Raw genomic sequence first — 24,900 nt, forward strand, 5'->3', positions numbered from 1 at the left:
TTAGTGCACATATTTTGGGAGGAAGGAAAACTTATGTATCTCCATAGTTATTTATTTTGCGTAGGTTAATTCATCCACGAGAAACTTTTTCACTATCTTTATTACAAAATAGAATTTGTCATTGATAATCTATTTTTCCTCAAATAATTGATTGTTCTCTCAGTATTGCTAGCCCTAAAGCATAGAAGTAAACAAGTTTTCTTAAATAAGAAGCCTAACTTTGACAAGTTGATGAAAGCTGTGGATTTTTGTAGATACAAAATACAGGTCAGGCCTAGTCAGCTCATGCCCATAATCCTAGCTACTTTGGGAGTATCAAAGTTGAAGTCCAAGGACAGCCTATAGAATTCCTTGAACCCCTACTGGAAAAATAATTAAAGTAAAAAAGGACTGGGGACCTGATTCAAGTAGTAGAGCACCTGTCTAGCAAGCACAAACACTAGTACCACTAGACAAAAATTATGTAATTCCAGGGAGCTCAATAGGACTCTAAAAATTCCTGAGTTTAGGCTAGAAGTGTGGCTTAGTGGTGGAGTGCTGGCCTAGCATGCATGAAGCCCTGGATTTGATTCCTAAGTAGCACATAAACAGAAAAGCTGGAAGTGGCACTGTGGCTCAAGTGTTAGAGTGCTGGCCTTGAGCACAGAGAGGTTCAGGGACAAAGCCCAAGCCCTGAGTTCAAGCTCTAGGACCAGAAAAAAAAATTCCTGAGTTTAAGTGTTATACAAACAATCTTGATAGTTTTAACAGTTTTAGTGGTTTTTTTGTTTTGTAACAAGGAAATTATCTACAGACTTAGGGACTCACCACAGCTTCATATTGAGAACGAAATAATCCAAAATCTTACTTCAGCATCAAAGGCTGTGGTCATCTCCTATAAGCAAGGGAGTAACATTGAGTTTTCTGGAGTCTTCTTAATTAAAATAAATGTACTGCAAAGCCAAGTGGGTAATGTTTAATCTAGGTCATAAGGTTATTTTAGGATGTACAAACAGGAAATGAAAGAGGAAAATATCCTACAAAATAAGGTAAAAACAATAATTCCATCACAGGTCACATTTCAAAACCTTCTTCTAATGCTGTCATATAAATTCTACAATGAGTCAGTGCCACAAACAAAAGAACAAAAACTTAGCAGTTGATAGCTTGCTAACATTCAGAATAAACTATGGTGCCTTTATTGGTTTATTAGCCTAATGGCCCCTTGAAATGGATTCATTCACAGGAGGAAAAGGGTTAAAATCTTTGAAAATGCACAACTGCATTCTCGCTGGTGGGAGAGGAGGCAGGGCTGTGTGGGAAGCGTGGGCCCTTGGGGACATTTTGTGCACTGCGTGGACTCATAGGGACATTTTGTGCAGGACAGTAAATTTCAAATTCACTGTTTAAAACCAAGTGTCAGTAATTCAGGCCTGTAATCCTACCTACTCAGGAGCCTGAGATCTGAGGATCAAAGCCAGCCCAGGCAGCAGAGACTGTGACACTCTTATTTCCAACTACTCACCAAAAACTAAAGACAAAAAAACAGAAGCCGATCTGTGGCTCAAGTGGTAGAGCGCCAGCATTGAGTGGAAAAAGCTAAGGGACAGTGCCTAAGCCCTAAGTTCAAGTTCTAGTGCTGGCATAAAAGAAATAGAAAAAACGTTGAGTGAAAGAAGAAAAGCATCTGCATTGTGTGTGTGTGTGTGTGTGTGTGTGTGTGTGTGTGTGTGTGTGTGTGTGTGTGCGCGTGTGTGTGTGAATGAAAATATGCTAGGAGTGAACTGGGAATTCTACTGTGGTTTTCCTATTGCCTACAATTCTACCTCAAATTCAGAGTTACATTGTAACTTACTCCTCTCTTTGGAACATTCTGAGTGTTTCAAGGAGAGAGCTCACATCTTAATTGACAAGGTTTGTAATTTCAATATCTTAAGTAATGTCTTTCCATAGGCTTAAGAACTGATTGGCTTTTCTGGTACACAGATCAGGTAGGTTGTGTGATACACACATGTGTCTGTTTATGTAATATCCTCGTATCTGTCTTAATATTTTCTTTTTTTGTTGTTACATTTCCTGTGGGCTGAGCTGGGGGATTTGTTCTTCTCCATGATGCAATGGGGTGAGAAGAAGGAAGGAAATTGCTCAAGGGCTAAGGACCTTCTGCGTGGGTTTGATGGAGCAGACTGGATTGCTCTCCGTGGAAGGCTTCCAAGGCGACGCCCCGAGGATGTCTGCCAGGGGCTGGGGTCACTGAGTGGTTTCTGGCTCACCGTCTTTTTACCAGTGGTTCTCTGCTGCTTTCAACTCTAATCTTCAAAATTCAGGTTTTGTACTCAATTTTTTTAAGTGCTGTTTTTCACTTGTGAAATGCTGAAACTCCTAACCATTAGAGAAAAGTGTGGGTGATTGCCTGGAAAACGACTCAGAGATTCCTCGCTCATTTCTCTCTCTCAAAAAACAAAGCAAAACAAAAGGCAATTATTTTGCAGGCTTGTAGAGGACACTGGGAGCTACAGTTAATGTGGGAGTTATTTTTATCTGAATTAAAATGACTAAAATTTTTTGATAAGGATTATTGTTTCTTTTTCCATGAAGAAACTGAAAACATGAACACACTAGTAATAACAAGATTGAATCAGGGATAAAAAGTCTTTCATCAAAGAAAATTCCAGGTAGCTTCACTTAATTCTACTAAAAATATAAAGAACTATAATCCATTCTTTGTAAGTTAATCAAGTAAAGAGTTAAGAAAAAAATCTTCCAAACATTTCAAGGAGGCTAACATTACTCTAATATTAAACCACATAAGAAAACACACACAAAGAAAGAAAGTTCTAGGCCAGTGATTTGCAAGTGGAAATGATGCTTCTTGAAAAAGCTTCTTACAAGAAGGGTCAGATTCAAGTGGCATTGTCTTTTTTCCTTCTTTTTAAAATCTTTTCATTGTTATTGTAAAGGTGATGTACAGAGGGGTTACAGTTACATACATCAGGTCATGAGTGCATTTCTTTTTGAACCGTGTTGCCCTGCCCTCATTTTCTCCCAGTTTTTCCCTCAACCCTCCCTCAAGTTATCACGTTCATGTCCAACATAGTGTCTGGTGAGTCTCACTGCTGAATTTCTTCACCCTTTGTCCCACTGTCTCTGTGATTCCCCTTCCCCTCCGCAAATCAGATAAACTCACATACAAGACCAAGGGTACACAAATGAAAAACAATTACAAAAGATGGGGGGGGGGGAACAGAAGAAAAGGAAAAAATGAAAGAAAGAACTGCAAGCAGTACACTGAAAAAACCCTCTCATTTTCATTTACTGTATACACAATGGAATTCTAAGCCTCCATCAGAAAGATTGACATTGCCCCATTCAGAAGGAAATGGACAGACTTGAAAAAAGTTATATTAAGTGAATTGAGCCAGACCCAGAGAAACATAAACTACATGGTTCATGTATAATAGTTAAAATGTGACCATAAATCTACAAGTAAATCCAATGGGTAAAAGACAGAAAAATTAGACTTGGGCATGATACATTAAACAAGACTCCAAGCATTCACACATGGAGACCAAGGGAGGATGTTCTTAGGAAAGGACCACAAATGCTCAATAGCTCTGTGCATATGAGCCTATAAAATGATGCTTGTGGAAATGAACTTCTTTTCTTGACTGGACTGCCGATGCTGAGCATTTTATGTGATAGAACATGGAGACTTCAGCTTTGACATGAGCTGCTGAGCCAATACCAATAGACACTCATCTCTACAGGTGTCATGACGAGAGAGGAACACAACATACAACTTCACCGGCCACTGGAAGCCGTGCTTCACCGACCTCACAGGTCAGAGCGTTGACTGGAGAAGTTGAGGATGGCAGTGTGCAGAACAGGACATTAGTCCTTTGGCCTGCCAGAGTGCTTAATTTATGTCTTTCATGGTATTTGTGGGGGTAGCAATCTTTGTATGAGAATCTTACTAATTTTACTGGTCTAAAAACCCCTACGTTTTTTCAGTCTTTGTCTTTTTAGATGTTGATTTAGTATTTACTACATATTTGAATGTAATTAAGCTCTAAGAATCAATTTAAAAAACAAGCAACAATGGGCTGGGAATATGGCCTAGTGGCAAGAGTGCTTGCCTCCTACACATGAAGCTCTCGGTTCGATTCCCCAGCACCACATATATGGAAAACGGCCAGAAGTGGTGCTGTGGCTCAGGTGGCAGAGTGGTAGCCTTGAGCGGGAAGAAGCCAGGGATGGTGCTCAGGCCCTGAGTCCAAGGCCCAGGACTGGCCAAAAAAAAAAGCAAGCAACAAGATTCCTCCAAGTGAGGCTCTTACAGCTTGTATACCATGTGAAAAATACTTTGATCATGACAAAAGCATAAGGAGTAGAAAATGTCCCCTGATGGTGCAGAATAAGGAAAGCCCCACATAAACTTTAGAAAGATTCTGCAACTGTCGTCCAGAAAACTAAGGTTCATTGTTCTCATCATCATCACAGAAGAAAGTGTTCAGATGGGAGCAGCCGTTGTCTGGGGGACGGCGAGACTCTAATGGGAATGAACCTCAGGACATGTCTTGTGATGTCTTGAACAGGAGTCAATCTGCCACAGTCTAAGTAAGGTCTGTCGGAAGCGTGCTGCTGTATCGTTTACATGTGACTGCAAGAAAGGACAATTTATTATTACCCTATGTTGAAAGAATGCAGAATTTTTTCTTTCGGCATGCTTATATTCTGCTTTTATTAACTTTAGGGAAAAGAGTCTATAATTTGAAAAAAATAAAAGGTAAATTTGTAACAGTTCATCACTATGACTTTTGTCTGGAGGAAATTTTTATCATCGATCACTATTCTGAATAACACATATACTTGGATATCGCTCATGCCTGTGCTTATGCTTCTGTGTGATCACACTGTTTAGGACTGGACATACAACAATGAAAAGACGGCTCTGTTTTTCTCTCCTGGAAATTAGGATCATTTTTTAAAGATATGTAGTGAGGAACTAGCTACGATAAAGTGAGAAAATTGGTATCTGGGGACCTGCGGAGGTAGCAGGAGAAGGGGGGAAAACACTACTTCAGTTCAGACTCTAGGAAATTCTGCAGAAATAGGAAAGTTATTAAAGAGCTTGATTTAAATATGGGAAAATGATAAATTATTCTCCTAATGGGAGTCTTTGGTTTTCAGATTCCAAAACTGCTTTCAATGTTCTGGAATTCTTTCTTATAAGATTTTTGTTGGTGGGAATGTAAACTGGTTCAGCCACTGTGGCAAGCAGTATGGAGGTTCCTCAGAAGGCTAAACATAGAACTCCCCTATAACCCAGAAGCCCCACTTTTGGGCATCTACCCAAAAGACCACAAACAAGAACACACTAAAGCCACCAGCACAACAATGTTCATCACAGCACAATTTGTCATAGCTAGAATATGGAACCAACCAAGATGCCCCTCAGTAGACGAATGGATCAGGAAAATGTGGTACATATACACAATGGAATTTTATGCCTCTATCAGAAAGAATGACATTGCCCCATTCATAAGGAAATGGAAGGACTTGGAAACAATTATACTAAGTGAAGTGAGCCAGACCCAAAGAAATATGGACTCTATGACCTCCCTTATGGGGAATAATTAGCACAGGTTTAGGCTAGTCACAGCAGAGGATCACAAGAGCCCAATAGCTATACCCATATGAACACATAAGATGATGCTAAGTGAAATGAACTCCATGTTATGGAAACAACTGTTATATCACTGTTGTAACTACTTTCAACGTGCTATGTGTAACCATAGCTTCTATTATTGATGATCTTCTTGTATCCTCTTCCTATGGTTGTACCTGCACTATCTCTGTATCTTATCTGAGTGCATTGGAAACCGTGTATACTGGTATTAGAACTAGGAAACTGAAAGGAAATACAAAAATCGAGAGACACAGGGTAAGAAAGACAAACAACTACAAAAGCAATACTTGCAAAACTGTTTGGTGTAAATGAACTGAACAACTCATGGGGAAGAAAGGGAAAGGGGGATGGGGTGAGGGGAATGAGGGAGGAGGTAACAAACAGTACAAGAAATGTATCCAATGCCTAACGTATGAAATGTAACCTCTCTGTACATCAGTTTGTCAATAAAAATTTTAAAAAAAGATTTTTGTATTCCATGTTCTAACCTCCAACATCACCTCTTAAAATTTAATGGACTTACATCTGATATGTGTGGTCTTATGAAATAATCAGAATTAAATCCAAGTGATAACATCAAAAAATTAATGGTTAGAAGAGAGAATATATTTCTATTCTGTTTTAATTTACCCTTCTAAAGTTATTCCTGTTATAAAAACTAAGGAAAGCAACAAAACAAAACAGAAAAAGATATCTACCAATAGAATATTATAATTACTTTTAAGTTCAGAAAGGCTTGTTACTTTATTCTGTAAAATTATCAATCATCAACTCTATTGTAATTTAAGTTCGAATGAGTTTTTTCTATTTAAAGATTAAAATATCCTTTTATCTGAACTAATCTTCATAGATAATCTTTTGCTTCTACCAGTATGGGTATATGCTTCCTGCCTGCCCTCCTAGAGATTCTAGGAAGCACGAACACGAGGACATCATTCCAAGTTCACTTGATCATAAAACAAGATCAATAAGGAGCGCAAAAAGGACTAGTGGATCTGGTTAAGAGGTAGAGAACCAACCTGCCTTGCAAGTGTGAGATCCTGAGTTAAAACTCCAGTACTTATGCCTATAGTCCTTAGGAGGCTGAGATCTGAGAATTGAGGTTCAAAGCTAGCCCAGGCAAGAAGAAGGTCTATGAGACTCGTATCTCCAATTAACCTCTAGAAAACCAGAAGTGGAGCTGTGGTTCAAGTGGTAGAGCACTATCCTTGAGCACAGAAGCTCAGGGATAGCACCCAGGCCCTGATTTCAAGCCCTGGGACCTACAGAAGAGGAAGAAGAAGAAGAAGAAGAGAGAAGAAGAAGAAGAAGAAGAAGAAGAAGAAGAAGAAGAAGAAGAAGAAGAAGAAGAAGAAGAAGAAGAAGAAGAAGGAGAAAGAGATCATATTAACTTTAGATATATTATCGTTTGTTTGTGACAAAGCCTGCCAATATGGTCTAGGCTGGCCTCAAACTTTCAGTCCTCCCTCTTCAGCCTCCCGAATGCTCAAGTTGTGGGTCTGCACATCTACACCCAGCAGTAAATACGAATTTCATATGTTGTGTTTGTGCATCTGGACTGGGGCTTAGGCTAAGGGCCTGGCCACTGTCCATTAGCTTTTTCTGCTCAAGATTGGAGCTCTAGTGCTTGAGCCAGGGCTCCACATGTGGCATTGTGCAGGTCAAAGGGGGATAGAGTCTCAAGGATTTGACTGCCTGGGCTGGCTTCGAACTGCCATCTTCACATCACAGGCTCCTGAGCAGTTGGGATAACAGACCTGAAGCCACCAGTGCCGCGCTTAGTCTGTCATTTTAAATGAGAAATCAGCTGGCCCAACTGAGTGAGCAGGAAACGAGGTATTGGAGGCCCAGTGGCCTGTAACTGGCGGTTGGAGGTGGGGGCTGGGACCCACCCCACCCTCTCCCTGGGCCTCTCCCTCTCTGCCTCTCCCCCTTCCTCTCTCTTCATCCCTCTCTTGCTTTCTATTCCTGTCTCTCCTCTTCCTTCCCCCTCTCCTTCCCTCTCTTTGTCTCTTTCTGTCTCCCTCTTCCTTTTTTGCTGTTCCCCCCCCCCCCCCGCCCAATGGTCCTAACAGTGCTTGGGTGTCACAGATAGAATGATGATTGGGGTTCCGCTATAACAAATAGCTTCGCTTACAACTTGGGCTTGGGCCTAGATTTTTTTTTTTTTTTGGCCAGTCCTGGGCCTTGGACTCAGGGCCTGAGCACTGTCCCTGGCTTCTTCCCGCTCAAGGCTAGCACTCTGCCACTTGAGCCACAGCGCCGCTTCTGGCCGTTTTCTGTATATGTGGTGCTGGGGAATCGAACCTAGGGCCTCGTGTATCCGAGGCAGGCACTCTTGCCACTAGGCTATATCCCCAGCCCTAGATTTTTTTTTTTTGATTATTCCAAATTCAAGGCCTTTTTTACCTGATCTTATCCAGTCTATGTATGTCCAAGAATATCAAATCCCGGTATTCCTTCATATCTCATTTAAATACTTGTCAAAGTATTCAGCTTTCTTAAATTAGTAGCATTTGGTAAATACATTGAATGCTTAAAAAAAACATTAAGCACTTAAAACATCTTAACAGTGATTCACTACCATTTCTGTGAAGATGATTCACTATAGAAATTTTAAATATAACTTTGAAATCGACTGTGTACCAATCCTATTTGTAAGAGACACAGAGAGAGTGGGAAAAGAACAAAAACAAACCTTTGTGGTTGCTTTTCTTACAAGTGAATATCATTTTACTAGAAAGGGGCTTGGCTAACCTCTTGATTTATCCTGAATGGGTTGTCTTTTTTTGTTTGCTTGTTTTACTTGTTTTTTTTTTTTTTAATATTTCCATTCCTTCATCTCTCCCTACCTTTTCTCAATGTAGGATAGGAACTAAAACTAGTTCACACTAAAAAAACAATCCTGTATCCTGCTACAAAATTAGTATCTACCAAAGTGAATGTTACGCCTGTCTTCTTGATCCTTTCTCTTTCTCCACGGTTCGTGATGACTGCCTTTCTCCTAAGAGACACGGGGTGGAGTCGTCCAAGAGACAGTATGGTTTATTCTCCAGAGAATTCTACACCGTGGGTGATATGTGTATTAACTAGGCTTCTACAGAGAAACAGAACTGAAAAGAAAGGGAGGGAGGGAGGGAGAGAGGAGGAGGAGGAGGAGGAGGAGGAGGAGGAGGAGGAGGAGGAGGAGGAGGAGGAGGAGGAGGAGGAGGAGAGAGATAGAGGGAAATTAAGAGGCCAGGAGGGCTGGGGATATAGCCTAGCGGCAAGAGTGCCTGCCTCGGATACACGAAGCCCTAGGTTCGATTCCCCAGCACCACATATACAGAAAACGGCCAGAAGCGGCGCTGTGGCTCAAGTGGCAGAGTGCTTGAGCGGGAAGAAGCCAGGGACAGTGCTCAGGCCCAGGACTGGCAAAAAAAAAAAAAAAAAAAAGAGGGCAGAAGGGAGGAATGAGAAGGGAGGGAGGAAAGAGGGAGGAGAGATAGGGAAATTAAGAGGGAGGAAGGAGAGGGAGAGAGAATGAAATTGGCTCCGACATGACGGATTAGGCTCCGTCTACTTTCCTGACTGCAGATTTAAGTGAGATTCACATTTGAAATACTTCTTTCCAGTATGGAACCATCTAGAATAAGCTAGCCTAGCCATCACAAGATCAGAGGGGCAGTAAGTTTGTGACACACAGGCTCTTCACAGCCAGGAATGGTTATGTTTTTACAAATTAAAGTGTGCTTCTCTAACCAGGTGCCTGTGGCTCACACCTGCAATCCTCACTACTCAGGAAGGGCAGAGGAGGGGAGGAGAGGTATAGTGAGGAGATGATGATGTTAAAGGCACAGGGAGGGTGAGGGCTACCATCTTGAGGCGGAGTGTTCAGTCCCGCAAACACAGCTGGACTCCTCTAGACTCACCCAATGCTAGGCGTGAGCAATGCCAACATAAGACATAAATTAGCATCTCGTTGTCAAGACACTGCCAGACTTTGGTATAAAAGCAACACAAAAGAAAGAGTTCCTGCATCAGGTGTCCTCTCCCAGCTTGCTGGGGCTTTGGGCCTGGCCTTCCTGGAGGGGTGGGGAGGACTTCCCGGGAGGCCCAGGGGTGTGAACTGTCCTGGGACAGTGACCAGGAGGGAGGGACGAGGGCTGGACCATCAGCGGGCTGTGGAGAGCAGCTTTTGCATGCACAGGGGTTGGACAAGCCCCTCCATCCGAAGACAGTGGAAATTCTGAGGTGTATCATGGAGTCCAACGCAACGCCATGCAGGTGTGCTGCAGTTGTTCAGCACCAGAACCAAACCAAGACCAGCCAGGCACTGGTGACGCACGCTCATCATCATAGCCACCCAGCAGGCTGAGATGGGAGGGCCACAGTTCAAAACCAGCTGGGGCAGAAAAGTCCCCATAAGAGTCTTCTCTCAATTAACCACTCAAAAACCACAAGTGGTCATGTGGCCCAAAGTGGTAGAGCACTAGCCTTCAGCAAAAGAGCTCAGGGACAGTGCCCAGGCCCTGAGTTCAAGCCCCACAGCCGACCAAATTTTAAAAAGCCACACTAGGCAGGAAAGTCCATGAGATTCTTATCTCCAGTGACTCACCAAAAAGCTGGAAGTGGAGCCGTGGCTCAAGTGGTAGTGCACCAGCATTAGTGTAAAAGCTCAGAACATTGCCCAGATCCTGAATGCAACCCCTACTATCATTACCAAAAATTAAAAAGAATCTTCTATAGCACCAAAAACCCCACCAAAGTTTAAAAAATAATATATACGACAAATAACTAAAAGTAAATATAGAGGGTTTTTTGTTTGTTTCCCTGAAAATTCCCTTGGTGGAACTTTCTAAGGGTTCTCTCCACTGAAGGAAACAAGTGGAGAAAGGAGAGAGTTCCCTTCACTTGCTAATTCGGCATTGCCTTTCACTGAAAGCAAGGCACACGGCAGCGTCGCTGGCTTTACTCAGTCACTGCCCATCTTGTACAAAGTGGAGAAGCTACTAACCTACAGCAGCCTCTTGAAGATTCTTCTGGTAGTGCTACAGAGTATTACTTGGAAATGGGAGTACTCAGTAGCTGGTTTAAATACCATCACTGCCTCAAATCAGTATCCATCCTTCACTCTTCCAGTCAGATGGTTCAGGCAGTCACTAAAATACATTTTTGTGGGATCAAATATGGTTCTCATACAAACACGAAGTGTGCATGTGTCTGGGATTTTATTGAGATGACGCCGCCATTTTAAAAGCAGGTGCTCTTGAAGGCCTTCGGCTGCTCAGATGGGCTTGCAGGCATCTGTGGGGCAAGCTCATGCATTCCTCGTGGAAGAAGTGTTTCCTATGGAGGAGCATGCTTTGTATTGTTGTCATAGCTCAAAGGCGGAATGAAGTCTCAGAGCCCACAGAGACTGACACAGGGGGAAGGTGTGCTGGGAGAGAAGGCCTGCCCCCCCCTTGCCTCTCCCAGCCCACACCTTGCACATTGTCATCCTGGCACAGAGGCTGTGGCTCACTCCTGTAATCCTAGCTTAGGAGACTGAAATCAGGGGATCCTGGTTCGAAACCAGCCTGAGCAGAACAGTCTGAGTGATTCTGGTCTCCAATTAACCAGCAAAAACCAGCTGAAGTGGAGGTGTGGTTCAAACTCTAGAACTCCAGCCTTGAGCTAAGAAACGAGGGGAGAGCACAAGTCCTGTAGTTCAAGTCCCAGTGTACACACACACACACACACACACACACACACACACACACAGAGGCAGCTATTCTTCATACTTTCATGTGTGAAAGAGAAACCAGTGCACTGCCTCCTCAAGTAGGGAGACTGGGTCTGGCTGGCACCATGTTTGCCACATGGTGAAATCTTGTCTTCATGGTAGAGGAAGGTAAAGTCACCGCCTACCAGGTGATGGAGGTGCCTCGCCTGAATCCCTGGAGACAGGGGCGGGCACTTGGCCTACAAGTTACCAAATCTATCAGTCCAGCGCCTGGTACTGAGTGTCCTGTGACCCTGCCCCCTGACCTGATCCTATTTAGGCCCAGACTAGCTGAGGCATCATCATGCCATGCCACTGGTCTCTCCATGTTCATGTCCTGTCTCCTGGCTGTTCTCTGGTCACCACGGCATCCCAAGTCAGCTCTCCATTGGTGCTGATTTGGTTTGTTGGTATTGTTTTTCTTCTTTCTTTCCTCTCTGGCCTGTCTCCTAATTATGCTGCAATAATGATTCCTTTGTCACCTTTAACCTTGCCTTTGTGGACTCCTAGATTATTTCACCTCTCTTCTAGCTCTTCTTAGGGTGTGTGTGTGAGTGTGTGTGTATGTTATATGCATATATGTAAGTAAAAGCCATATGTGTGAGCAAAGATATTCTAAGTACATTATTTACCTAGGGCTACCCACACCAATACAGAAAGTACTAGCAACCTGGTGATCAGGAAAATCCAGGCAGATATTGAGTGGACTGACCAAATTTTGGGAAGCAATGAGCCAAGACATTTCTAATTCCCATGGATTCCTCCTGGAAGGGCAAATACAGCAGATTTGTAAGTGTTTTGTGGTTGTGGATGTCATCATAGAGTAAGTAGTGTCCGTGTAGAACAGTTTTCCAAATAGTCTTGGACTGATTCAGTTCTCTGTTTCTTCTTTGTAGGTTTCAAGAATCACTGGAGGCGCCCCAGCCACAGCTCACCGGTAAGAACACCTGCCTTGTAACCTTGTAAACACAAGACCCTGAGTTCACACCTCAGCACTGCCTAAAAGAAGACAGAGGAGGAGCAGGAGGAGAAAGGAAGAAGGAGTGGGAGGGGGGAGAAGGAAGAAGATGAAGAAGATGGAGGATGAGGGAGGAGGAAGAGGAAAAGTAGAAGGAGGAAGAAGAAGGATCACTGTAGGATGTGTTGGGATGTTGCATCCTGGGACAAGAACAAACTGGCTGGAAAAGTTGAGCTCTCTTCTCCCCCTTCCCTCCCTTTCTCCCCCAGAGCAGAATGTCCACAATGGACCTTGAGTGGTGTGACAAACCTAGGGTACACTGCTTTGATTGGTCCCTCAAGTGTGGTGTGAATTGGGCTGTGTATTCAGGGTGCTCTCACAATGAATCCTAGGCTTTTGGTGGCCTTGGCTGCCTAGTCACAAGTAGTAATAAGGCATGTCATGTGACTCACTGTGGGAGGTCAAAGCTGGTAACTTAGCAGAGTGATCTGCTTCACAGTTGGTGTCACTAACTAATGTGACAGCCAAGAGAGGCCAGTGTTAAGTAGCAGGGAATAGGAAGAAACAGAAAAACACTTCTTTTGTTTTGCTTTATTTCTTCCTCTATTAGATTTTAGACTAAAGAGATGGAAAAGAAAGGCAGAAGCCCTTTAGCTATGTAATTAAACAATACAGGTTTGCTGAATAATTGAACTACCATGTCCTCGTGTAAACACAAAGCTCTATAACCTTACACCTGCAATCCTAGCTAGTCAGGAGATTTGAGAGTTATAGTTTGAAGCCAGCCAGGGCAGGAAAATCCTGTGAGACTCAGACTTCCAGTTAACCAGCAAAAAGCCGGGAATGGAACACCAGCCTTGAGGGAAAGACTAAGGGACAGCAACTAGGCCCTGAGTTCAAGCCCCAGGACTGTGATGCCTGCACGTGCACGCGCTCACGCAGGCACACACATACACACATGCACACAGAGATCTCAGAATAGTAAGATTCTAGAAAATCTACTGTGTTTGACAGTGTGAAAGTATGAAGAATAGCTGCCTGTGGCTGATAACATTTGTAGATGTTATCAAGCAAAACCTAGCTCAGTTCAGAAATCAATAATCACGACTTTTTAATTTAAATTTGACGATGCTCAGCTGGATGATTTCATTTTAACTAAAAGAGGTACTCTTGATGGTAAAACATAAAAACAATCACATTTCTTTGTTTCAATCTTCCTTTTCTTTCATCCTATTCATTTTACTAGAAGCAAAGACTAAAATGACTGAGCAGCATTTTGGACAGTTTCTGGTAACAGTGTGCCTATATAAGGAGCTACAGGAATATAACAATATATGAGGAACTAAGGGAATATAACTATTTATAAGGAGCTACAGGGATATAACAATATATAAGGAGCTACAGCAGGCCATACCTGGTCTCCTGGGTAGCTTAGGACTTAATGAGTTACATAAGAATCTAAGACTGAGCCGGGCACATGTGGCTCATGTCCGTAACCCTAGCTTCTCAGGAGGCTGAGATCTGATGATCCCAGTTCCAAGTCAGGGCAGGAAAGTCCATGAGAATCTTACCTCCAAGTAAGCACCAAAAAAGCTGGAAGTGAAGTGGGCCTCAAGTGGAAGAGGTGGTAACCTTGAGGGAGGGAGAAACCCTTGGGGACAGAACTCAGACCCTGAGTTCAAGCCCCAGCACTGGTACCAAAAAAAAAAAAATCTAAAACCATGTTACTGACTGTGGAAGACTCACGTTTAAATATATTTCTTGCAGCAATAACAAGGTACGGAGCCAAGGGAGGACCAATCAAAGGCCTGGTTTGACAAACCAAACACATTTTTGTCTGTACAGATGCACCCTTACCCAGAGGCAGCTACCAGCCAGGGACAGGAGGTGGGTGTGGAGACGGATAGTGAGAGAAGCAAATTACACGAAGAGCACCTCTAGCTAATCACCAGTCCATGCATCTGATCACTGAAATGCGCTGACAGGCAGACACCACTCAGCCATTTAGAGAGGAAGAAGTGACATTCACTGAGAGGATCACCAAGCCAAGCCAGGCAGGAGACTTTGTCCAACTTTTATCTCCAATAAACTACCAAAAAGCCAGTGATAGAGCACTCACCTTTGAGCAAAAGAAGCTCAGCAGCACCATCTAGACCCTGGTCTACTTCATGTGCCAGGACTGGCACACACAGAAAAAGGGAAATGCAAGTAGTAAGTAGCAGAACCAAGTGCAACCAAATGAAGCCTGCCTGAGTCCAGAGCTAAAAGGACAGATCATAAGACGCTTCCAGTTGTCCTCAATCCACGGTGAGGACCTCAAACCTGTAACCACCCTGACATTTCAAAATCAGAGCTACTATGAGCCAGAGCCTACCAGCTCCTCCAAACCTTGAAGTAATAAAGTTCGTCTTTCCATAATTCAGTGCTTGCTGCCCCCAACTGGCAGACCGAGCCAGAGAAGCCATCACTTGTTCCACTATGCTGGTAGAAAGGGAAAGAGTTGGATTGGCTACCAGTGGCTCACACCTGTAATCCTGGCCTCTCAGGAGGCTGAGATCTGATGATTGAGGTTTGAAGCTAGTTTGGGCAGAAAAGTCCATGAGACTCTTATCTGCAGTGAAGCAGCAAAAAGCTGGAAGAGGAGATGTGGGTCAAGTAGTAGAGCACCAGCCTCCAGTGAAAAAGCTAAGGGACAGCACTGAGGCCTGAGTTCAAGCCCCAGTGTTGGCAGGAAGGAGAGAAGGAAGGGAGGGAGGGAGGGAGGGAGGGAGGGAGGGAGGGAGGGAGGGAAGGAAGGAAGGAAGGAAGGAAGGAAGGAAGGAAGGAAGGAAGGAAGGAAGGAAGGAAGGAAGGAAGGAAGGGAGGGAGGGAGGGAGGGAGGGAGGAAGGGAGGAAGGGACAGAAAGTGAAAAGTGTAGCTTGGTACTATTCATCTGTGGCTCATGCTTTAAATTGTCTAGCTACTCAGAAGGCTGCGATTTGGAGCGTCTCAATTTAAAGCCAGCCCTGACCAGAAAAGTCTCCTAGACTCCATCTCCAATTAGCCAGTAAATAAGTGGACTGCAGGCATAGTTCAAATGGTAGAGTGTTAACCATGAACAAAAAAGCAAAGTAAACCAGGTACCGGTGACTCACTTCTATAATCCTAGTTCCCCAGGAGGCTGAGATCTGAGGATCAAGGTGCAAAGCCAACCCAGGACAAAAAGTTCATGAGGCTCTTATCTCCAATTAACCACCAGAAAACAGGAAGTGGTGCTGTGGCTCATGTGGTAGAGCACTGGCTTGAGCTGAAGAGCTCAAGGACACTGCCCAGGCCCAGAGTTCAAGCCCCATGACCAACAAAAAAAAAAGAAAAGAAAAGAAAGCAAAGAGCAGAAGGCCCTGAGTTCACTGGTACACACACAAAAATGTGATACATATTTTCTGTGTGTGTCTTTTCAAAGGTCTGAGATCCCTTTTTATATAGTATAGTTCCTAGAAAGTAGAAATTAAGGTGTGGCCATCTTCAGGAATACAATTTGGTGTCTACAAATGTCCAAATGTTCATCTGTTTTATTTTGAAGATTGCAATAACCTCAAGCCCGTCTTATGAATATTTAAATTAGGTATATGCATATGACCTAGCAGAATGAGCTGGCACCACCCTCCAACAAAAGGTAGTGACTTTTATTTTTATTTTTTGGCCAGTCCTGGGGCTTGAACTCAGGGTCTGAGCACTGTCCCTGGCTTCTTTTTGCTCAAGGCTAGCACTCTACCACTTGAGCCACAGCACCATTTCTGGTTGTTTTCTATATATGTGGTGCTTGGGGAATTGAACCCAGGGCTTCATGTATACGAGGCAAGCTCTCTACACTAGGCCATATTCCCAGCCCACTAGTGACTTCTTAACTTTTCATGACAAAGGTGATTTTAAAAAAAATTGGAACTAGGGAAGGGAAGGGAAGGGGAATATCAAAATGGAGAGACAAAGGATAAAAGACAAACCAATGCAACAGCAATACATACAAAACTATATGCTGTAAGCAAACTGTACCTCATGGGGGGAGGGAAATGGGGAGGGGGCAGGTGGGGGGAAAATGAGGACAAAGGTAACAAGTTGGATAAGAAATGTATGCACTGCCTTACATATGAAACTGTAACCCCCAGTACATCACTTTGACAATAAATGAATGAAATTTTTAAAAATTTTGAAGAGAAAAATAATCTCATTTGACTCTAGTGTTTTTACAACTGCATTTGACTATGAAAAAAAGAAATGCTAAGAAAATCCAGTCCTGGAGATTAAGGGATAAAGCTCTAAGGCAGAAGGAACTGGAAAGCTGGTCAACTCCATGTTGACACCTGCTCAGATACTTCTTTCACCGTGGGTAATGCCCAGAGCTAGCTTGATGCTGCCTGCAAGTCATGTGTACATATGGAATTGCTCACAAGTAAACGACTCATCTTAATCGGTAGATATTGTTCCAGTTCCTGCTGGGTAAGAGCCGTCACGTCACAATGGGAAAAAGCAAACGGCATCCATTGACAACCGACTTGGAAAGAGGCGAGAGAAGGGGTGGAAAGGGGGGAAATGCATTCACTATGACACACAGATGTAAAATTCCCGAGGTAAGAAAACGATAGTATTTCTTTATAAGACGTAAAGGAATGATTGGGTATTTTACATTACATTTCCAGAGGTGTTGACCTCCTAAAGAAAAATTTCTGACTAAAAGGGGTTTTCCTTCACCGCTGAGTTCCTTCTGGGCAGGATCCTACAGCAGATGAATTACCTGTACTTGCTTGGTCCCCAGACAGTTACCATGGAAACAAGAACACCCCTGAGCTCTCTGGCTTTGCGGGATGCAGTCCGTGTGTGGCTGAGCTGTCGGGGAACCTGGCTAGGAAAAGTTTTACCTCGTAAGAGTTTCCAGGAAAATGGTGACACATTACAGAAATGAAAATCGATGGTTTAATTGACTCCAAAAATTCCCTCTTGATTCATAGACTGTCCACAAGACTGAAACGTAAGAAATCATCTCTCATTAGAGAGATTTTTTTTTTATTCACAGACAAGTGCCTGGGGGGGGGGGGTAAATAAAACTTCCCTGGGTGCTGGTGGCTCATGCCTATAATCCTACCTACTCGGGAGGCTGAGACAGAGAGATCATAGCTCGAAGCCATCCCAGGCACGAAAGTCTATGAGACTTCCACCAAAAATCTGCAAGTAGAGCTGTGGCTCAGGTGGTAGAGTGCTAGGCTTGAGCTCAGGCACAGCACTCAGGCCCTGAGTTCAAGCCCCAGGACCAGCATGTGCACATGCGCGCACACACACACACATCAAAAACAAAAACAAACTTACCCATGATGATGAATCACATTAGCACAAGCAGAATAAGGTTCTGAGCTGGGGAAGATGAGACAGAGAGCAAATGAGAGGGCTTTTCATGAACAGAAATAATTAGATAGCAAGGAACTGGGTTGAAGAATAACACCGTGCCTTCACGTTTATCCCCAAATTGTTCTAGTAAGTGATGGTGTTTGCTTTGATCTTTCCTTAAAACCTTACACTAGTGAATAGTCAAGCAACCAAACAAGCATCAATCAAACCACATCCTCATTCACCCAACCTGAGACAAGACCACAGCGCCCCCTCGTGGCTGAGCGTCCCTTCTCCAGCCTGCTGGGCTCAACTGCTAATTCAACAGATTTACACTCACATCTCATTTAACAAATGACCAAGAAAGCAGAAAACAGTTCAGAGAAAGTGATCACCTATGAAACAGCAAATGACAACTTTATCACCGCGGAGAATGAGCCTCTGATTTTCCTAGTATCTATCTGCACTACCTTTCCTTGCCCACATCACAGACTTACATACACCCCTTTGTTTAAAAAAAGTAGATGTACAAAGATGTTTCAACATATCAGTGTATGAATACAATGCATCTCCTCCCTCCCTCCTTCCCTCCCCCTTCCTCCCTCCCTCTCTCCCTCCCTCCCTCCCTTCCCCCTTTCCTTCCATCCTTTCCTTTCTTTCCTTGGTGTTGGTCCTAGGGCTTGCAATCAAGGCCTGGGTGCTTTCTCTGAGCTTTTTACCCTCAAGGGTAGCACTTTACCACTTGAGCCACAGCTCCACTTCTGGAATTTTTGCTGGTTACACAGAGATACAAATCTCACGGCCTTTCCTGCTGGAGCTGGCTACAGGAGCTGGCAGTCCTCAGTTCTCAGCCTCCCAAGGAGCCAGAATTACAGGCATGAGCCATCAGCATCTGCCTGTATTTTATTTATTTATTTTGGCCAGTCCTGGGACTTAGACTCAGGGCCTGAACTTTGTCCCTGGCTTCTTTTTTGCTCAAGGCTAGCACTCTGCCACTTGAGCCACAGCGCCACTTCTGGCTGTTTTCTATATATGTAGTGCTGAGGAATCGAACCTGGGGCTTCATGTATTCAAGGCAAGCACTCTTGCCATTAGGCCATATTCTCAGCCCGATTTTTTTTAAATAGTTGTACAAAGGTGTTTCAACATGTCAGTTTATGAGTACAGTGCATCTTGATCAGTTACCCCTTCCATCATTCTCCACCCCATCCAATATTCCAGTGACCTGGTTCCACTTTCAGGTGTGTGTGTGTGTGTGTGTGTACACTGAATATTACCATATTCACCTTTCCTCTCTCCATCTGTCTGCCTTTTCTCCTTGATGTACCACTGAAAACACATGTTCCAGTGTCCTGGTATACATTTTGTTAAACTGTCAGTTATTCAAAGGAGTTATACCATGTATCACTTGGAATCCTTCCAAGTTTGGTATACACATAAATACCACATAATATGGAATATATTTTAGTGAATGCTTGTGTATTTATGCATATGACCTCGTATATGTTTACATATAATTTAGATATAACTTCCATATACCAAAAAAAACTTATGTCCTTTGTCTCTCTGAGCCCGACTTACTTCATTTAACATAGTTCCCAGGTTCATTTCCATGCGAAAGTCACAATATCAGAATTCTTATTAGTAAAATTTCATTACACACACACACACACACACACACACACACACACACACACCGTTTCCCTGGGCTTTGCAGGTTCCTTTAAAAGGCACTAACCCTGAAAAGGAAGGAGCTAACCACCTCTTTAGGGCTCCACTGTTGCCTTGAATGTTGGAACACATACAAACCACATCAATAACTATTAGAAGAGAAACAGCAAAGAATCTAGCCACCAGTCACTTTTATTACTTTACATATTAAAGCATTGTTTAAAAAGTAAATAATACTCAGTTTCCTTAGGGTAACACAAAAGGAAAGTAACAGAGCAAGTAACAGTTTGTTAGGCAAACCCCCTGGTGTGGGCCCACAGCATTTAGAAAATGTTAGCTCTTGGGAACCTGCACACTTAAAACATGGCAGCTGGAATTCACACTGTGCTTGCTTTCGTGTTCCAAAGAAAGTTCTCGCTTCATTTCGTGATGCCGCCATAGCCTCAGCGACAGATAGGTAGGAGCATAGCTTCTCTCATATCCCATATCAATGGGCCAACGTGTGTGTGTGTGTGTACTAAAAACTGAAAATAAACACATTCGTATGTTACATTATTGAACTGGATAGCAAATACAATTTGTCAACCATTTTCCAGAAGGCACCAAATGCAGCATTAGTAAAGGGTAGTTTTCTTCATCATTTTCAAAAATTCTTCCTCGTTTATTTCTCCATCCCCATCACGATCGGCTTCATCAAGCATTTCCTGAAGAAAAAAAAATAGTAACATAACTCACAAAATCTAACTTTTAAAATGAATAATGATACACGTAGATATGGAAATATACACTCAAACTCAAGTTTTAAAACAAAACCTGGTTTGTAGTGGTACTGGAGCTTGACCCCAGGACCTGGGTGCTGCTGCTCAACTCTTGCTCAAGGCTGGCCCTCTTCCACATAAGCCACCACTCCACTCTGGATTTTTTGTGGTTAATTAGAGTGTTATGAACTTTCCTGCCAGGGCTGGCTTCAAACTGCAAGTCTCAGGTCTCACCTCCTGAATAGTTAGGATTATAGGCCTGAACCACTGGCATCTGGCTTCAAATCTATTTTTTATATATGGTATCTTGAAAACTGGCATCCAACCTGTAAATTATCATATAGAAGTATGCATACATTATGGCAAATTATAATTACAAAAATAAAAAAGACTGACCTGAAGTTCATCATCAGTTAAGTTTTCCCCTAGCTCCCTGGCAACCCTCTTGATATTATTTAGTGATATGCTTCCAGTATCATCATCGTCAAATAACTTGAAAGTCTTCAATATTTCTTCCTTTTCATCTTTTTCACTCTGAAAAAAAAAATTGCAGTGTTAGCACCAAAAGAAAAGGGAAATTGCCACTTGTCTTTATTCTGTCAAACGGCGCATATGAAATCCTTGAATTCTACAGCTGGAAGTGAGCTTGGACTTCACCGCGCACTTCTTCGGTTCTTTGAGCCCATCTTGCTAGTCTAGGCTTGCCAGTCTAGGCTGGCCTCAAACTCCACATCCTCCTGCCTGAGTCTCCTTCAGTGCTAGGATTGCAGGCATGCCACACCACGCCCAGCTTAGTGCTCTAACTTCCAAGTTATTCCAAAGTACTGGCATCTGCACTCATGGTACCTAAATGTAACATTTACAAAAAGCAGAAAGGGCACAGCATGGTGAATAGGTGCCTTATTTCAGGTCTGTTACAAAAATGTAGCCTCCAAGACTCCCTAGGAGAGCACCTGGCCAGCCAGGTGCCGGTGGCTCACACCTGTAATCCTAGCTACGCTGGAGGCTGAGATCTGAGGATTGTGGCTCAAAGCCAGCCCAGGCAGGAAACTCCATGAGATTCTTATCTCCAATTAACCACCAGAAAGCTGGAAGTGGTGCTGTGGCTCAGGTGGTAGAGTGCTCGCCTTGATCTGAAGAGCTCAGGGACAGTGTCCAAGCCCAGAGCTCAAGCCCCATGGCCAACAAAAACAAAAAAGAGTGTCTGGCAAAAACTGGATTTCAATGTTTGTCAAATATAAGGCTTTCAGATTCGGGCCCTGTGCTATCCTTCCATACACCCTCATTATTTCCTAAGAAAGGTATCTTCTCTACTCCAGTCTTTTTATTACAGTTGTGACATACTCTGTCATTGTAGTCTCTATTCTTATCTAAACCTGCCCATCCCTAAAATACCTGCTTCCAATTCTATGAAAGCTCCCATTGCTACTGTGTTTGTTTGAGAAATAAAATCATGATAATACCATTTTCACACTCATAATGGCAAAAAAATCTTCAAAACTAATAGTGCCAGTTCCTTCGCAGTCAATTTCAGCTATCATATGTTTAATTTCTTCTTTCTTTGGTTCAAATCCCAAGGCCCGCATTGCAATCTGAAATCAGAAGGAAATACATATGGCAGGATCACAACCTGAACTTTTTACTTATTTTTTTTTAATTTTTGATTCTGGTCCTGGGGCTTGAACTCAGAACCTGGTGCTGTTCCTAAGCTTCTTTTGCTTAAGACTAGAGTTTTACCACGTGAGCCACAGTTCCCACTTTTAGCTTTTTTGGTAGTTTATTAGAAATAAGAGTCTCAGGGGACGTTCCTCCCCCAGTCTGGCTGTGAACTGCGATCCTCAGATCTCAGCCTCTTGAGTAACTAGAATTACAGGTGTGAGCCACCAACACCCGGCTGACTAATTACTTTTTAATATACACTGAGCCACGATCCTAGAAAAGGAGGTCAGCAGGCCTCAGTTCCAATCCTACCATGCCCTTCAGTATATCATGTTACACCCAGAGCTTTTGCCTACACACATATAAATTCAAATGTGTAACGAGACATTGTTTTGTTGATGCATGGTGGACATATGTACTGAAGAGATTCTATACAGTCTTTCAGAAGATTATTAAGGACTTGAAAATCCCACACACCCAGGAGGAGGGTATATAGTTCAGTGGTAGAACTCAGGCTGAAGGCTATGAACTTGATTCCTGCTCCCCCTCCCAAAAAAAAAGTCCCACATATATGACATGGCTTCTTAGATGTCTTAGAATGAGAAATTATTTCAGAACCTTTAATTCTTTCACATCTATGGTTCCAGAGCCATTAACATCAAACAGGTCAAAAGCCTCTTTAATTTCTTGCTTTTGAGTTTCGTTCAATTCCACTTTGGCAGCTCTTTTCTTCCACTGGCCTGAACTTGCACCGCATGCCTGTAATGGACACACGCGGGGGTGAGAGAGACCTCTGTGACGAAAACACTTGACTCTAGTGAACATTGCACTAGCCTATTTCTTATTATTGAATGACCCTGTCCCTTTTGCTAAATACTTGTTCTTTTCCATATCAATACCATGATGGAAGGCCGGGTTCTTTCTTTCCACTTAAGATTGTGGGGTTTTTGTTGTTTTCCCCCTGGAAACGTGTGCCTTTTAGGCAAAGTAAGTTGAACCTATCACATGAGGTGCTTGGAACGCAGTGGAGGAGGACAATGATTCAAGACAAGGCCAGCTACAGGCAAGAAAAAGACAAGTTGTGTATGGTAGCTCCTACCTGCGACCCGGCCACGGCAAAGGCAGGGGTGGAGGATCCACATTCAAGGTCCCCACTGGGGAGTTAACTGGAGCAAAACAGGGCCTGGGTGTGGTTCAAGGGGCAGCGTCCAGCGAGCACCAGACTCGGGGTGCAGACCCCAAAGCAGCAAGGGCGGCCTGGTGACAGACAGGGCCAGGTGGTGGAATGTGGATGGCGTGGGGGGTTGGCCTTGCTCGGGGACATTTGCTTCCAGGCCTCCCGGTGTGGTGTGTGGGCTTCACACTTTCGGTCCAGGATCCAGCAATGGGGCGATGCTCCAAGCCCCCCCCCCATGCTATTTCTGGCCGGCAAGCCCATCGGCGGCCCCGGTCTCCGGCTGGGGGTCGGGGTCGGGGGTGGCTGCGGGTCCCCCCGGGCTTCTCATCCAAGACGCCGGGGAGGGGACTCACCGCTCTGGGGAGGTGCCGGGATTTGAACTCGGGGCCTGGGCGCGGTCCCCGGGCCGAGCTCTGCCCGCTCCGGGAGCCCCACGACGGCGTAACCAGCTCCGCACGCCCCCTCCCCGGCCCCGGGGGGCCCGGCCTCGGCCGGTGCCCGCGCCCCGCGCCCACTCACCATGGCCCCCGCCACCGCGCCCGGCCCCAGGCCGCCCCGCCCACCGCGCTCGCCGCCGCGGCGTCCACCGCTTGCCCGCGTTGCCACGACCGCTTCTCCGCAGCTAGAGACGCAGCTCCGCCCACCGGAGTTGCGTAATGACTGACGGCCGGGTCGCCCAATGGGAGGCAGGAGATGACGATTTGCCCCGCCCTCCTCGGTGCTCTGCGCCAATGGCGTGGCGCCTCCGCCGCCCTCCGCCCACCGTTAAGTGGAGTTAGGTCTCTCTCTCCAGGAGGCACGCGCCGCTCCGCGCGCCCGTCTGCGCATGCGTGAGCGGCGCTTCAGGTAGGGCAGCTGAGAGACGCGCGGGCCGGGGAGCGGCGGGAGAGCGGCGAGGTTAGTAGTGAGCGCCCCGGCCGTTCCACGGGCCCCGGCCGTTCCGCGGGCCCCGGCCCCTCCTCCGCCAGGGGCCCCCGAGCGCGCGGGGTCGGAGTCCGCGCCTGCAGCCCGGCTCGTGCGGCCGCCGCCGGGCGGGACCTGACCCGACACCCCAGCCCAGGACGCCTCGGCCCCAGGACGCCCTAGGCCCCGGGACACCCTAGACCCCAGGACACCCCACCCCCGGGACACCCCACCCCTGGGACCCAGACAGCCCACCCCCGGGACGCCCCAGCCCAGGGATGCCCCACCCCTGGGACGCCCCGCCCCCGGGACACCCCACCCTGGGGAAACCGACAGCCCATCCCAACTCCAGGATGCCACAGCACCGGTATCCCAGTCCAGGATGCCCTGACTTTCGACCTCCCGACCTCAGAATGCCCCAGCCCCAGCATTCTGCAACCCCGGATGGCCTCCACCCAGGATGCCCTCGACACCCCAACACTGGGCCAGCCCTGGACACCCAAACCCAGAATGCTCAAAACCCAGGATGCCTCCAGACACCCTAACTCAGGATTCCCCGATTCCAGAGACCCCAACTCTAGGACTCCCACAGACTGGGTCCCACACACTGCCTGTGTCCCAGATTTGACCTTTTCTCGAACCATTTCAAATGTCTAACCATTGGTACTCTAAAAAAAAATATTGTCTTTTAACATGTAGACTTTAGTTATAACCATACAACTTAATTTTATTCAACGGTGCTTATAAAAAATTATCTATGTTGAATACAGAAGTATGACTCAGAAACAGTCAGAATTTTGATGTTTTTAAAACCTATGGGGAGGGCTGGGCATATGGCCTAGTGGCTAGAGTGCTTGCCTCCTACACATGAAGCTCTCGGTTTGATTCCCCAGCACCACATATATGGAAAATGGCCAGAAGGGGCGCTGTGGCTCATGTGGTAGAGTGCTAGCCTTGAGCGGGAAGAAGCCAGGGACAGTGCTCAGGCCCTGAGTCCAAGGCCC

General features: G+C 44.9%; 1 protein-coding gene across 2 annotated transcripts; it reads right to left on the bottom strand.

Moving 5' to 3' along the window:
* Positions 1-19,573: 19,573 nt before the first annotated feature.
* On the bottom strand, positions 19,574-23,541 carry LOC125341464 (centrin-4). 2 transcript variants are annotated; one of them, XM_048333519.1, is made up of 5 exons: positions 23,513-23,541; positions 22,435-22,575; positions 21,621-21,749; positions 20,554-20,691; positions 19,574-20,103 (listed from the first exon to the last, which is right to left on the bottom strand). In XM_048333519.1, exons 1-5 carry the CDS (start codon positions 23,513-23,515, stop codon positions 20,014-20,016), a joined length of 501 nt encoding a protein of 166 aa, XP_048189476.1. In that variant the 5' UTR covers positions 23,516-23,541; the 3' UTR covers positions 19,574-20,013. The 2 variants fall into 2 exon arrangements, with proteins under 2 accessions (XP_048189476.1, XP_048189477.1); XM_048333520.1 differs by lacking the exon at positions 23,513-23,541 and adding an exon at positions 22,716-22,733.
* Between the last annotated feature and the right edge of the window lie 1,359 nt (positions 23,542-24,900).

The sequence above is a fragment of the Perognathus longimembris genome, chromosome 24 (assembly GCF_023159225.1).
Source record: "Perognathus longimembris pacificus isolate PPM17 chromosome 24, ASM2315922v1, whole genome shotgun sequence".
NCBI lineage: Eukaryota > Metazoa > Chordata > Mammalia > Rodentia > Heteromyidae > Perognathus > Perognathus longimembris.